At 35.1% G+C, this 13,414-nt stretch overlaps 1 protein-coding gene across 1 annotated transcript in view; it reads right to left on the bottom strand.

The window, feature by feature from the left end:
- Window positions 1-13,414, bottom strand: part of LOC111055271 (probable ATP-dependent RNA helicase kurz) — a 28,445-nt gene extending 15,031 nt beyond the window's left edge. The window contains 5 exon segments of the mRNA XM_039422510.1: window positions 1,642-2,864; window positions 2,866-4,142; window positions 4,731-5,000; window positions 7,849-8,046; window positions 13,100-13,414. Coding sequence (XP_039278444.1) covers window positions 1,642-2,864; window positions 2,866-4,142; window positions 4,731-5,000; window positions 7,849-8,046; window positions 13,100-13,180 — 3,049 coding nt within the window. The 5' untranslated portion in view covers window positions 13,181-13,414.

Raw genomic sequence — 13,414 nt, 5'->3', positions numbered from 1 at the left:
TTCCAAATTTCAAGTCATTCCGTTAATTGGGAGATGAGATATCGTGTACACAGACGCACATACACTCATACACACACACACACACACACCACACACACACACAGACACACACACACACACATACAGACCAATACCCAAAAATCACTTTTTTGGACTCAGGGGACCTTGAAACGTATAGAAATATAGAAATTGGGGTACCTTAATTTTTTTCGGAAAGCAATACTATCCTTACCTATGGTAATAGGGCAAGGAAAGTAAAAAATCGCTGGCAAACCACCCATCTACACTCTGGCGCTGGTCGTCATTTGTACGTATTGGGCCAACGTGTGGATGCGGCATTAAATTTAAACCGTTATTAAATGCCACGAGAACCAATCATAGAAGTCCTTTTGTTAAAGAAGGTTTCTCTGATTGTTCTCGTGACATTCAGTCATAATTTGTAGCCGGGTCAATTAAATTAATTATTATCTATTATCATTCTATATTCTATGCTATTGTGTACCCATAAGCTTATTTTCAATGTCTCTAGTTAAATATCTATAGTAGTAGTACACAACCCTATCGTTATAGAATATAGCTGACTATGCATTGTCTTTTTTTGTCTCAATTTATTATTTTCAGTTAGTTCTACCATAGATGAAGGATAAGTAAGTAAGTAACTATATTATTCTTGTCTCTGGCTCTACTCAATCACTTGACGAGAGCACTCGGCTCCCGAAATTCTTTAATTCGGTATTCTTTGTAGTTGTAGTGTTAATAAAGTTTCAATTTTTAAAAACTCAGTCGTGTCGTCCAATCACTTAACTTTTGATCCCTAAAATAGAATACTTTATTGACCATTAAGTAAACAATTTGCAATAGGCTTTGTCATTTCCATTATAAGTGAGGACTCAAAAGCGATCCAGTCAGTTATATTGAGGTTCAAAAGATATTCTATAATAATGAATTGTACGTAAAATCATGCATGATTAGTCACTAAATATAATATTACCTACTAAAGTCTGTTAGATAGCCTATTACTTTTAACATGAAGAGAAGAAACCTATTTCTCCTTCCACAGTTTGTAGCATACAGAGTGGGTGAAAAGTCCGAGAACGGCTTAATATCTCATACACAAAGGTAATTTGATGGTGGGTGTGATTGGGGATCCTACTCAAATTAAAAATACTACTTTACTATGACTTCAAAAATTTGGTCCGTCATCTTGGATCCGCCATATTGAATGCAACTTTGTTTTTTTAAATAGGAATGTGGTCATGCGATACATGATTTCGATACGAAATTTCAAATAAATATGATGATAATTTAAAATTATAATGTGAATATCTTCTAAACTGTTTGAGATATCGATATGCGGTTTTCACCATTCATTTTTTCTTGAAATTTCGTATCGAAATCATGTATCGCATGACCACCTTCCTATTTAAAAAAAACAAAGTTGCATTCAATATGGCGGACCAAATTTTTGAAGTCAAAGTAAAGTAGTATTTACAATTTGAGTAGGATCCCCGATCACACCCACCATCAAATTACTTTTGTGTATGAGATATGAAGCCGTTCTCGGACTTTTTTCTCTCCTCTCTGCTTTGAATAGTATTGATTAATAATGTGAATATCTTGTGTAGTATTGCAATAGCGTACCTCTGAGATGCATTTTGGAGCCATTGTCGGTGACTTGCTGATAGACGAGCCAGCTGGGCTGTTGCTTGTAGAGCGCGGAGCTCGAGTGCAGAAAGACGAGCTGATCGGTGCCCATGATCTGGTAGGCGGCCTTCCCCTTGCGCACCCCGCCAGCCAAAGCCTCCTGCTCACTCACTCTGGCGGCCACCTGATCAACCATCCCGGCCAGCACGATCTGCCGCAGCTGTCTAGCCTGTAAGTCAGTCGGCGCCTTCATCTTGGGGTCAACATACAGGTCCAGGTCCTTGATGTTCATGTTGAGCTCGTTGGTCAACTGCAGCCGCAACTTCCTGACCTCCAAGACGGCCTTGATGCGCAGGCCGTGGTCGATACAATAGCTGGGGAAAGACTGCAACTGGGTGGAGTAGGCCAACTCTGCGGCGGCGACTGCCTTCAAAAGCACCATCATGTCGCCGAGGCGCTGCGAGTGTCCGCTGCCGATTGACAGGCGCCTCGCCTCGTGCCACCGCCGCTCGCCAACCAACAACAGCTCCTGCACCGACAGGGCGGCCACCAGAGCCACCATCTGCTGCATCAGGCCCGGCTGCTGGTCACTCAGCAACAGCATCTTCGAAAACCGAGGCGCAATCGGAAACACCGACATCGATTCGCCCAGTTTCGTCAGTTTGCTGTCATCGCCAGTGTACTTGCCATCTTGAGAAGACTTGCGAGAGAGAGCACCCAGCAGAATCAGCCTCTTTTCGGCAGCTTCCAGTTGGAGAGTGTCGGGAGGCGAGGGGAAGGGGAAGTTGATGACTCGATCGATGCCCATGGCCTTCAACTGCAACAACAGATCGTCCACAGGTCTGCGCCTGATGTCGGGCTCAGCCCAAGCTGCAAACATGTCGTTGAACACAGCCGACGCGTACAGCCGGTAGCAGTGGCCGGGTCCAGTCCTCCCGGCGCGACCCGCCCTCTGATTGGCCGACGCTTTGCTTGTCCACATCACCGAGAACGCAGACACGCCGGTGTGCTTGTCGTACACTTTGCTCTTCACCTTTCCACTGTCCACCACATACTTGATGTTGGGAATGGTGAGCGAGGTTTCGGCAACATTGGTGGCCACCACGCACAGTCGACTGCCCTCGGGGTGCGGCGCAAACACCTTGGCCTGCTCGTGGCCGGGCAACAGCGAGTACAGAGGCAGCACCCACATCGGCCTCTGCTCTGACGTCACTTCTTCTCCTACGTTTTTTCAAAACCCTGTCCAACGCTTCATCAACATCGTTCTCATCATCCACTTTATCTTTAGAATGATGGAATGGAAAGGCTTTTCTTAATTTCTTGACTAGCAGATTGACTTCTTGTTGTCCTGTTACAAAAATGAGTATTCCTCCATCAGGTAGTTGAGTATGTATTTTACAGGCTTTCTTGAAAGCTTCCTTCACATAATTGGGATCAGTTCTCTTGTTGAAGTGAATGGTAACAGAAAACTGTCTTGATTCAACTTTGATCAGAGGTGGTGTAATCTTGAACAGTTGCTTATTGTCGACAAAATCTTCAAGTCGCAGAGTGGCCGACATAATTATTAGTTTAAGAGGGTCTCCCTTCTTGTTTCTCAATGGAACTATTCGAGACAAAAGTCCTATCAAGATATCTGTGTAAACACTACGTTCATGCGCCTCGTCAATAATTATCACAGAATATTTTTTCAACAAAAAGTCCATTTGTATTTCTTTCAACAAAACACCATCGGTCATGAATTTGATTTCGGTTTCAGGGGTTGCATTTCCTTCAAATCTGATCAGATAAGACACTTTCTTACTAGACAAGTTGAGTTCTTGAGCCACTCTCTGAGACATTGAAATGGCGGCGACCCGCCTTGGTTCAGTCACACCGATCATTCTGCCATTTCTCGTGTAACCGGCTTCATACAGGAACTGAGGCATCTGAGTTGTTTTACCACTTCCAGTTTCTCCAGACAGTATGACGATTGGATTCTCGTTCACGGCTTCCATTATAGCTTGCTCTTCGCTAAGAATCGGTAATTTCAAGCGATCCTCTTGTATGGCGGGTTTTCTAAATACAGGCACAAATACAACAGGTTTCATTTTCGGTTTCTCAGCAGTTTCAACATTTGCAGGTTTCGATTTTGGTTTCTCAGCAGTTTCAACATTTGCAGGTTTCGATTTTAGTTTCTCAGCAGTTTTAACATTTGTAGGTTTCGATTTCGGTTTCTCAGTTGTTTTAACATTTGTAGGTTTCGATTTCGGTTTCTCAGTTGTTTTAACATTTGCAGGTTTCGATTTTCGTTTCTCAGCAGTTTTAACATTTGTAGGTTTCGATTTCGGTTTCTCAGTTGTTTCAACATTTGCCGGTTTCGATTTCGGTTTCTCAGTTGTTTCAACATTTGCAGGTTTTGATTTCGGTTTCTCAACATTTGCACTTTCAATAACAGTCTTTTCCACTTCATTTTCTTCAGATTCCCCCCCATCACTATCAAAATCATCTTCTGACGAAATCTGCAAAAAAAAAACAGTTGTGTAAATAAATGTTACACGTTATAAAAAGTGTATACACGTTATAAAATGTTATAAAAAGTTACACGTTTATTAATTTATTTATTGATAGTCAAAAATCATTATTTACTGTATGATCGTTAAAGGACAAGAGGCTGTGCCCAAAACTCTCTCTCTCTCGAGATTCGATGGTGAGAGCAATTCTAGCTCATGTTTATAACCCTGTATTGACCAAGTCCACAATTATTCATTGTAGAAGTAAAACGAGATAAGTTCACGCTGCCTTCGTAAACAGTTGGAATTCCAGACGGACAGTTGGCAAAAGTTTTCAAGATAGTTTTCTTGAATTATAGAATGTGCAATAAAATGTTTTCGATTTTTTTGTCAAAATTTCTAGCAGTTAGTTCAGTCAATGGAATTAACAAATTGAATAGAATGCAAAAGTTCGTTGTTTTTTCAAGTCCCATAATTCGCCCATTAGAATTTAAAGATCTCTCCCTTCTACCCCCATCTAGGGCGGTTATAGCTCAACTGCTATTAAGCATAAGTATCTTAAAACAATAACCAGTAAATAATAATGAATTGACTTACATCGAAGCCAACAACAGACGGATCACCATCGTGTTTGCGTAATTTCTCTTGTCGGATCGAACATTCAACAAGATGCTTTCGCTTGCTGCCTTTGATGGCGTTCACCATCGTCTTGGCAGTCTTTTCACGCGAGTCGTGCGCGTGCGTGTCTCCATTTGCATTCAACACCTGCTTCACTCCTTTGGTTTGGACGCTGGTGATCGAAATCAGCTGATTCATCAATGCATCGGGTGCCTGAACTTTAGCTAAAGCCGCATACAGATTCGATCTCTGTGAAAACATAAGTAATTATTTCAATTGCCGATCAGATGTACGCTTTAACTAAACGTCAGCAGATAGACTTTTATCGTTTCTGTTTAGTTCCTTATTAATATCGGGGGACCGAGCTTCGCTCTGAAGTACAAAATCATTTCATTACGAAAGAGGAGATTATAATATATTCATAGTTTATACAGAAATGTTCTATCTAATCACAGTGGATTGAGATTCCCAGTGAAATGCAAAAATCCCTCTCACAAAATCCCGGTTGCACAGAAGCCGGATAAAACTTTAATCCTGATTAATTTCACGTGAACCAAATCAGAGAAGACCATTTTAAAAAGACGGCTTCTCTGATTGATTCTCCTGGAATTATTCAGGATTAAAATTCTACGGGCTTTTGTGCAACCGGCACTAAGTACCTGATTGAATGATTGCAATAGTTTAACAGCAGTCATAATTTTGTCTCAGTCACACACACATGCACTCGCTCACTCACTTCAATAATAGACAGACGACGAAATTATCAGCTGTTTTTCCAAGGATGAATAATGATTATCCTTTTTTGTAATTCAGTGAGTTTTCCCAGGGATGAGACCTAGTGCAATCGATTTTTTACATCATAAACCTACTATGTTCCAAATTTGGTGAAAATCGTTAGAGCCGTTTTCGATATCTGTTGGACATACATAAATAAATAAATACAGAAAATGCTCGCTTAAGGCTGTGCAAAGGCTAAAAATGAACTTTCTACTGGTGATATTTTTCAAAGATTTTCGATTTGTATATCATCAAGCTATCAAAATGGAAAAGTTTTCTTAAGAAAACATTTTTTTCGATCATTAATTTTTGAGATATGAACGCCTAAAGTTTAAATTTTTGGGACAGAACGTTTCAAGTTCAGTAAGAGATAAATCCATGAGATTTGGAAGATAGATTCTTCATGTTATTTTTGATCTAATAAAACAAAATTTTCTGAAAATATCAATTTTTGAGAAAGCTATTCAATTTACTAAAAATGACCAAAAATAACTTTTAGTTGAGTTACTTTTGTTCATTTTTGGTAAATTGAATAACTTTCTCAAAAATTGATATTTTCAGAGAATTTTTGTTTTATTAGATCAACAATACCATGAAGAATCTATCTTCCAAAACTCATGGATTTATCTGTTACCGAACTTGAAATGTTCTGTCCCAAAAAATTAAACTTTAGGCGCTCATATCTCAAAGAGTAATATCACCAGTAGAAAAATATCACCAGTAGAAAGTTCATTTTTAGCCTTTGCACAGTCTTAATATAATAGGATTAAGCTATCGATTGATAATTTGAAGATCTTGTGAGACCGGACTCCGATAGTTGTTTTCCAGATAGATTTCTACATAGATTGCAGGTTTGATGCCTAGTGAGATCGAACTTCCCAATAGTGCTTGCTTCTCAAGCCAATTTGTAACTGAAAAAGAACTTGAGTTAATGGCAAAGGGCTTGTTCTAAAAGAGTTGCATCTATTTTCTCTATATGGAGCAACTGAAGATTGCATCGTAACTGCAACCACGGTACCACGGTTGTATGTGACTGGTTCAAGACTGGTTGAAAACTAGTTGCGTAGTTTGTACCTCTTAAGCTAAGTTTTCGTTTGTGCATAAACTTCCGCAGTCGACGACGACAGGAATAAATTATTATTGTCTGAAGACATTCATATTGTCTAAATTTAAAGTATGCTAAAACAGCTGATCCAATAACCTTTCGTTATTCAAGTTATTTAACTCATACCTGAGCCAGACAGGTCACTCGATATTATTTTTATTTATGTTTATTATCCAAGAATCATAACACTTCTGTTGGATTTTATTTATTTAATCAATCAGAATTACACAACTTACAGAAAAGTACCACAGGCTTACGCCCAAAACTGTTCCAATTCTAATTTATACAACAGTTCAAATTAAGCTAGGTTATGTGTCACTTCAAAATTCGTCAATTACACATTCAATTTACAATATTCAAAACACACAAAAATCATTATTCTTTTATTAATAGAATAATTATTGAATAGATTCCCATAATAATTAATCAAAGACCCTTTAATTTAATCAAAGCAGATTTTGAGGGGTTATTGAATACAGAGGACCGCGATTTCACAAGTTAATTCCAGACAATAGAAATAATAACCACTGGTATGCGGCCAATAATTACATTGCGCTTCAAATATCATATTGCTATTTAAAAGTATAAACTTAATCTTCCCCATTTGAACATGATGTTTTTGGTTATTTACACAAATAGTAATATACCCACTCTTGAGATCCTCACCCTGTCTTAGTTGACGACGGCATTCACGCACAAACGAAAACGCACCTTTGAATGAATTGCCAAGGTTGCTATGCTAGACAGTCGCAAGCTCGCGACTGATTTGTAATGGTTGATGTAAATTACACCGTGTGCACTGGGTCTTAGGATATGATAGGCCTATTCATAATCTTGGTAACAAGTGGATATTCAAATAATACATTATTATACGAATTTACAGAAATCTGAACTGGATTTGAAAAGTATAAACCACAGTAAACATAGAAATAAATGAACTATCCAACGTGAAAAACCTCGTCTAGAAAACAACTATAATCCATATGCATTTGGATTTGGACTTGATTCCACGATAAGCCTATTTCGACCAGGTTTCAAGGACACTTTTTAAATTTATGAGATGGTTTTATGGTAAATTATGTGTCTTAGAAATTGGTCCTTAACCAATAGCAAATAGCCTAGAAACTCAAGAATTACAAAATAGCAAAGTAAAAATATAGGTAATGATGATGACAATACTGTATTGTAATATTATTTATAGATATCGTAACTTACATTATCCTTTTTCGTTTTCCGTTCAAGAATTTTCTCCAATTCTTTTCTGCGCTTCTTGGAAATGAATTTTACGGCAGGTTTTAAAGCGGTATTATTTTTCTTCTTTTCTTTCTTGCTTCTAGGAAGCAGAGCAAGAGCATTGGAATCATCGTAGCTGTTAGTTCCTTCTTCACCAAAATCAATTTCTAGTTTTTTCAACTGTAAAACAAAAAAAAGATGTAATGAGTTTTGAAATTTTATAGAGGTCTAACAATTTTTCCGACTACTTTTAATAATAGTTTATATAGTTAAGTATTAGTTTATGTTTTCAGTGATATCTTAACTTTCTTGTTTTCACTTCACGCTTGTCTAAAATGTATTGTTTTGTTGTCAAAATGACTCGACAGTGAGACACTATTGTTAGGTTAGGTTAAAAGTAAAAGGACGTGTAAACAGTAACTAATTTAGCAACTCATCAGTTGCTAAAATCAAAGACCTTCAAGTTAGGTTGTAATAAAAATAGCTAGAGACAAACAGAGAGAAGACTTTCTACCTGTTAATTTTATTTTTATACAGAGTATAAGCCTAGGTATAGGCTTATTATTTCATGCAATAGTAAATCCTATGAATTCTTAAATAAATTAATTTTATCCGTTATAATATTATGATTTAGATAAGAAGTTACAATAATTGCAATAATCTTAAAAAAACATCTTGACCACACCACATTTCGCATGCGCATCTAATTACTTCATTGAAAGTAACCCTCTTTCTAATGACTTGACTTAATCACTGTGATTGAGCATTTTGAATAATATCAACATACTAGTCGTCAGGCTCGCTTCGCTCGCCATATCCGTATCCATATCTGGACCCCCGACTGGATCGTCCAAGAATGAGATCAGCGGGCTCGCTTCGCTCGCCTGCATTTTTCATTTGGGCATTTTTATCATATGTTAGGACAATCCAGTCGGGGGTCCAGACTAAACGGCTGGCTAAACGGATATGGCGAGCGAAGCGAGCCTGACTGCTAGTAATAAAATATTTCCAGGATTGAAGTAGCAGTGCCCAATCAATTTTTCCGCGATAAATGAATTTCAATCTTCAACTTGGTGCCAACCTAACAAAGTCAACTCAACTTAATGCCAACCTGACAAAATTATTAATTTACTTGCCAGTTAACAACTGTTTCGAAGAGGTACTCTATCTAGATTATAGTTCTATAGTAACATATGATATGGAAATTTCAATTATAATTATTAAGAGATTGGGAGAAGAAGAATATACATGCTAAAAGACGAACTTTAAACCCTTAAAAACAACCCTTAGTGCCGGTTAAGTTTCAACCGTGAATAATTCTACGGGAACCAATCAGAGAAGCCGTCTTATCAAAAAGGCCTTCTTTGATTGGTTCTCGTGAAATTAATCACGATTAAAATTTAACCGGCTGTTGTGCAACCGGGCCTTAGAGTTAAAATATAGCCAAAGGATTTCTTAGTGCGCCTCTAAAGGGCCAACTGAACATACCTACCAAATTTGAACGTTTTTGGTCGGTAGATTTTTAGTTATGCGAGTGAGTGAATGAGTCAGTCAGTGCCATTTCGCTTCTATATATATATATATATATATCATATTGTTGCAAATTCAATCAATGTAGTCTAGATTTTATTGATTAATACAGATATTAGAAAACAGGTTATGTAGTTGAAATTTTTAAAACGTTGATTTATAAAAAAAAATAAATAGTAATTTGTGAAAAAATAGACATGTACACTTTCAAATCTACGGCTAGGCGCACACCAGTTAGTCAAGACAAGACATGATCAGGCAAGCTTAGTCACAATACTTGACATTGTTGCTTATGACGCAACTAACACTGATTAGTCATTGCAATTAGACATGTCTTCATAAGCAACAATGACTAGTATTGGGTCAAAGTTTGCCTGATCATGTCTTGTGTTGACTAACTGGTGTACGCGTATCCTAAGTTGCACAACAGCGCCAACAGCCGATTAAATTTTAACCGTGAATTATTTCAAAAATGCCTTCTTTGATTGGTTCTTGATTCTCGTCAAATTAATCACGGTTAAAATTTAACCGTTTGCTGTGCAACCGGTCCTAAACAATTAACAATTTTGATTCAATTATAGGCCCATTATGGAGCATTAATTTTTTGCTGAAGAGGTAGCGGCTAGTCTAGTCGGTGGGCGACCGCCGTTATCTCAGTTATATAGATATGAAATAATTTTTTTAATGGGAGAGGGTGGAAAGTAAAGTGTTGTGGCCTATTTTTATCAAATTTAATTCAGTTTTAATATTGAAAATTGTTTGAAAACTAGCCTTATTTCAAAGAACAACGATTCCAAAATTGGTTATATCACTCACAGAAATCTTATTATTATTGCAATTTATGTTAAATTGGTATTTTAGTGAAAAATGTATTAATAGTTTTTTATTCATTTATTTATTAATATTTATTCATAGTATTCATTCATAATAAAAGTATTTTTATTCAATTGCAGTTTAAATGATCAAATGATAAATTTTAGGTTAGACATAGCATAATCACATTGCCATTAAAACCTGACATACAGAGTATCAACATTATTCAAAGATTCAACTTACATCGGTGAGTCAGTGAATACAAATTTTTATAACGTAAAAGAATATGTTGGGAGGTTAGGTGTTACTTTTAAATGTCAATATGTTGATATAATATTATTCAATATGAATTTTTACAAGGTAAAAGGAAAGCTTAGGAGGTTTTTTTTTATTTTAAATGGCTATATATATATATATATATATGGCAATGTGATTAATGGCAATGTGATTATGCTATGTCTAACCTAAAAGGAAAAGGAAAAGTAAAAGGAAAGCTTAGGAGGTTTTTTTTTATTTTAAATGGCTATATATATAATATATATATATATATAGCCATTTAAAATAAAAAAAAACCTCCTAAGCTTTCCTTTTACTTTTCCTTTTCCTTTTAGGTTAGACATAGCATAATCACATTGCCATTAAAACCTGACATACAGAGTATCAACATTATTCAAAGATTCAACTTACATCGGTGAGTCAGTGAATACAAATTTTTATAACGTAAAAGAATATGTTGGGAGGTTAGGTGTTACTTTTAAATGTCAATATGTTGATATAATATTATTCAATATGAATTTTTACAAGGTAAAAGGAAAGCTTAGGAGGTTTTTTTTTATTTTAAATGGCTATATATATATATTATATATATATATATGGCAATGTGATTAATGGCAATGTGATTATGCTATGTCTAACCTAAAAGGAAAAGGAAAAGTAAAAGGAAAGCTTAGGAGGTTTTTTTTTATTTTAAATGGCTATATATATATATATATATATATAGCCATTTAAAATAAAAAAAAACCTCCTAAGCTTTCCTTTTACTTTTCCTTTTCCTTTTAGGTTAGACATAGCATAATCACATTGCCATTAATCACATTGCCATATATATATATATATATATATATATATAGCCATTTAAAATAAAAAAAAACCTCCTAAGCTTTCCTTTTACCTTGTAAAAATTCATATTGAATAATATTATATCAACATATTGACATTTAAAAGTAACACCTAACCTCCCAACATATTCTTTTACGTTATAAAAATTTGTATTCACTGACTCACCGATGTAAGTTGAATCTTTGAATAATGTTGATACTCTGTATGTCAGGTTTTAATGGCAATGTGATTATGCTATGTCTAACCTAAAAGGAAAAGGAAAAGTAAAAGGAAAGCTTAGGAGGTTTTTTTTTATTTTAAATGGCTATATATATATATATATATTATATATATATAGCCATTTAAAATAAAAAAAAACCTCCTAAGCTTTCCTTTTACTTTTCCTTTTCCTTTTAGGTTAGACATAGCATAATCACATTGCCATTAATCACATTGCCATATATATATATATATATATATAGCCATTTAAAATAAAAAAAAACCTCCTAAGCTTTCCTTTTACCTTGTAAAAATTCATATTGAATAATATTATATCAACATATTGACATTTAAAAGTAACACCTAACCTCCCAACATATTCTTTTACGTTATAAAAATTTGTATTCACTGACTCACCGATGTAAGTTGAATCTTTGAATAATGTTGATACTCTGTATGTCAGGTTTTAATGGCAATGTGATTATGCTATGTCTAACCTAAAATTTATCATTTGATCATTTAAACTGCAATTGAATAAAAATACTTTTATTATGAATGAATACTATGAATAAATATTAATAAATAAATGAATAAAAAACTATTAATACATTTTTTCACTAAAATACCAATTTAACATAAATTGCAATAATAATAAGATTTCTGTGAGTGATATAACCAATTTTGGAATCGTTGTTCTTTGAAATAAGGCTAGTTTTCAAACAATTTTCAATATTAAAACTGAATTAAATTTGATAAAAATAGGCCACAACACTTTACTTTCCACCCTCTCCCATTAAAAAAAATTATTTCATATCTATATAACTGAGATAACGGCGGTCACCCACCGACTAGACTAGCCGCTACCTCTTTAGCAAAAAATTAATGCTCCATAATGGGCCTATAATTGAATCAAAATTGTTAATTGTTTAGGACCGGTTGCACAGCAAACGGTTAAATTTTAACCGTGATTAATTTGACGAGAATCAAGAACCAATCAAAGAAGGCATTTTTGAAATAATTCACGGTTAAAATTTAATCGGCTGTTGGCGCTGTTGTGCAACTTAGGATACGCGTACACCAGTTAGTCAACACAAGACATGATCAGGCAAACTTTGACCCAATACTAGTCATTGTTGCTTATGAAGACATGTCTAATTGCAATGACTAATCAGTGTTAGTTGCGTCATAAGCAACAATGTCAAGTATTGTGACTAAGCTTGCCTGATCATGTCTTGTCTTGACTAACTGGTGTGCGCCTAGCCGTAGATTTGAAAGTGTACATGTCTATTTTTTCACAAATTACTATTTATTTTTTTTTATAAATCAACGTTTTAAAAATTTCAACTACATAACCTGTTTTCTAATATCTGTATTAATCAATAAAATTTAGACTACATTGATTGAATTTGCAACAATATGAATAAAAACAGTTTTTTTACATTGGTGAAAAATTTATATTTATGGACATGTGCACTTTCAAACCAAAACAATTCAATTATGATTCACGTTATATTCTTGTAATCGTTAAATAATAGAGAAAACATGTATCATTGAATTAATAAAATAAATATACCTCTGTAGTTTTTATTTTGGATTCCGTTAAATTTCCAGGTTGTCTGGCTTTCCAGTTGTAGCCCTTTTGTAGCTTTCCCATAGTTGCCAAGCTATTGAAAATCTTAAACTAAACCGCTTACAGGACTAATATCAAATCCCAAAGTTGAAAACATACATTAAAATATTCGTATCATAATAAGACTAGATAAATTATTTAACAAGTAACATGGGCTATGAGGTTTTAAAATTAAGTTAAAAGAATTGAAGAATCAAATGTAAATTTCACAAGAACACGTGAAACCAACATAACCTGAAATGACTTGAAATGAAATGG

Source organism: Nilaparvata lugens, chromosome 2 (genome assembly GCF_014356525.2).
Source record: "Nilaparvata lugens isolate BPH chromosome 2, ASM1435652v1, whole genome shotgun sequence".
In the NCBI taxonomy this organism is placed as follows: domain Eukaryota; kingdom Metazoa; phylum Arthropoda; class Insecta; order Hemiptera; family Delphacidae; genus Nilaparvata; species Nilaparvata lugens.
The sequence above is the reverse complement of the archived record's forward strand: the minus strand, read 5'-3'. Positions and strand labels throughout refer to the sequence as shown.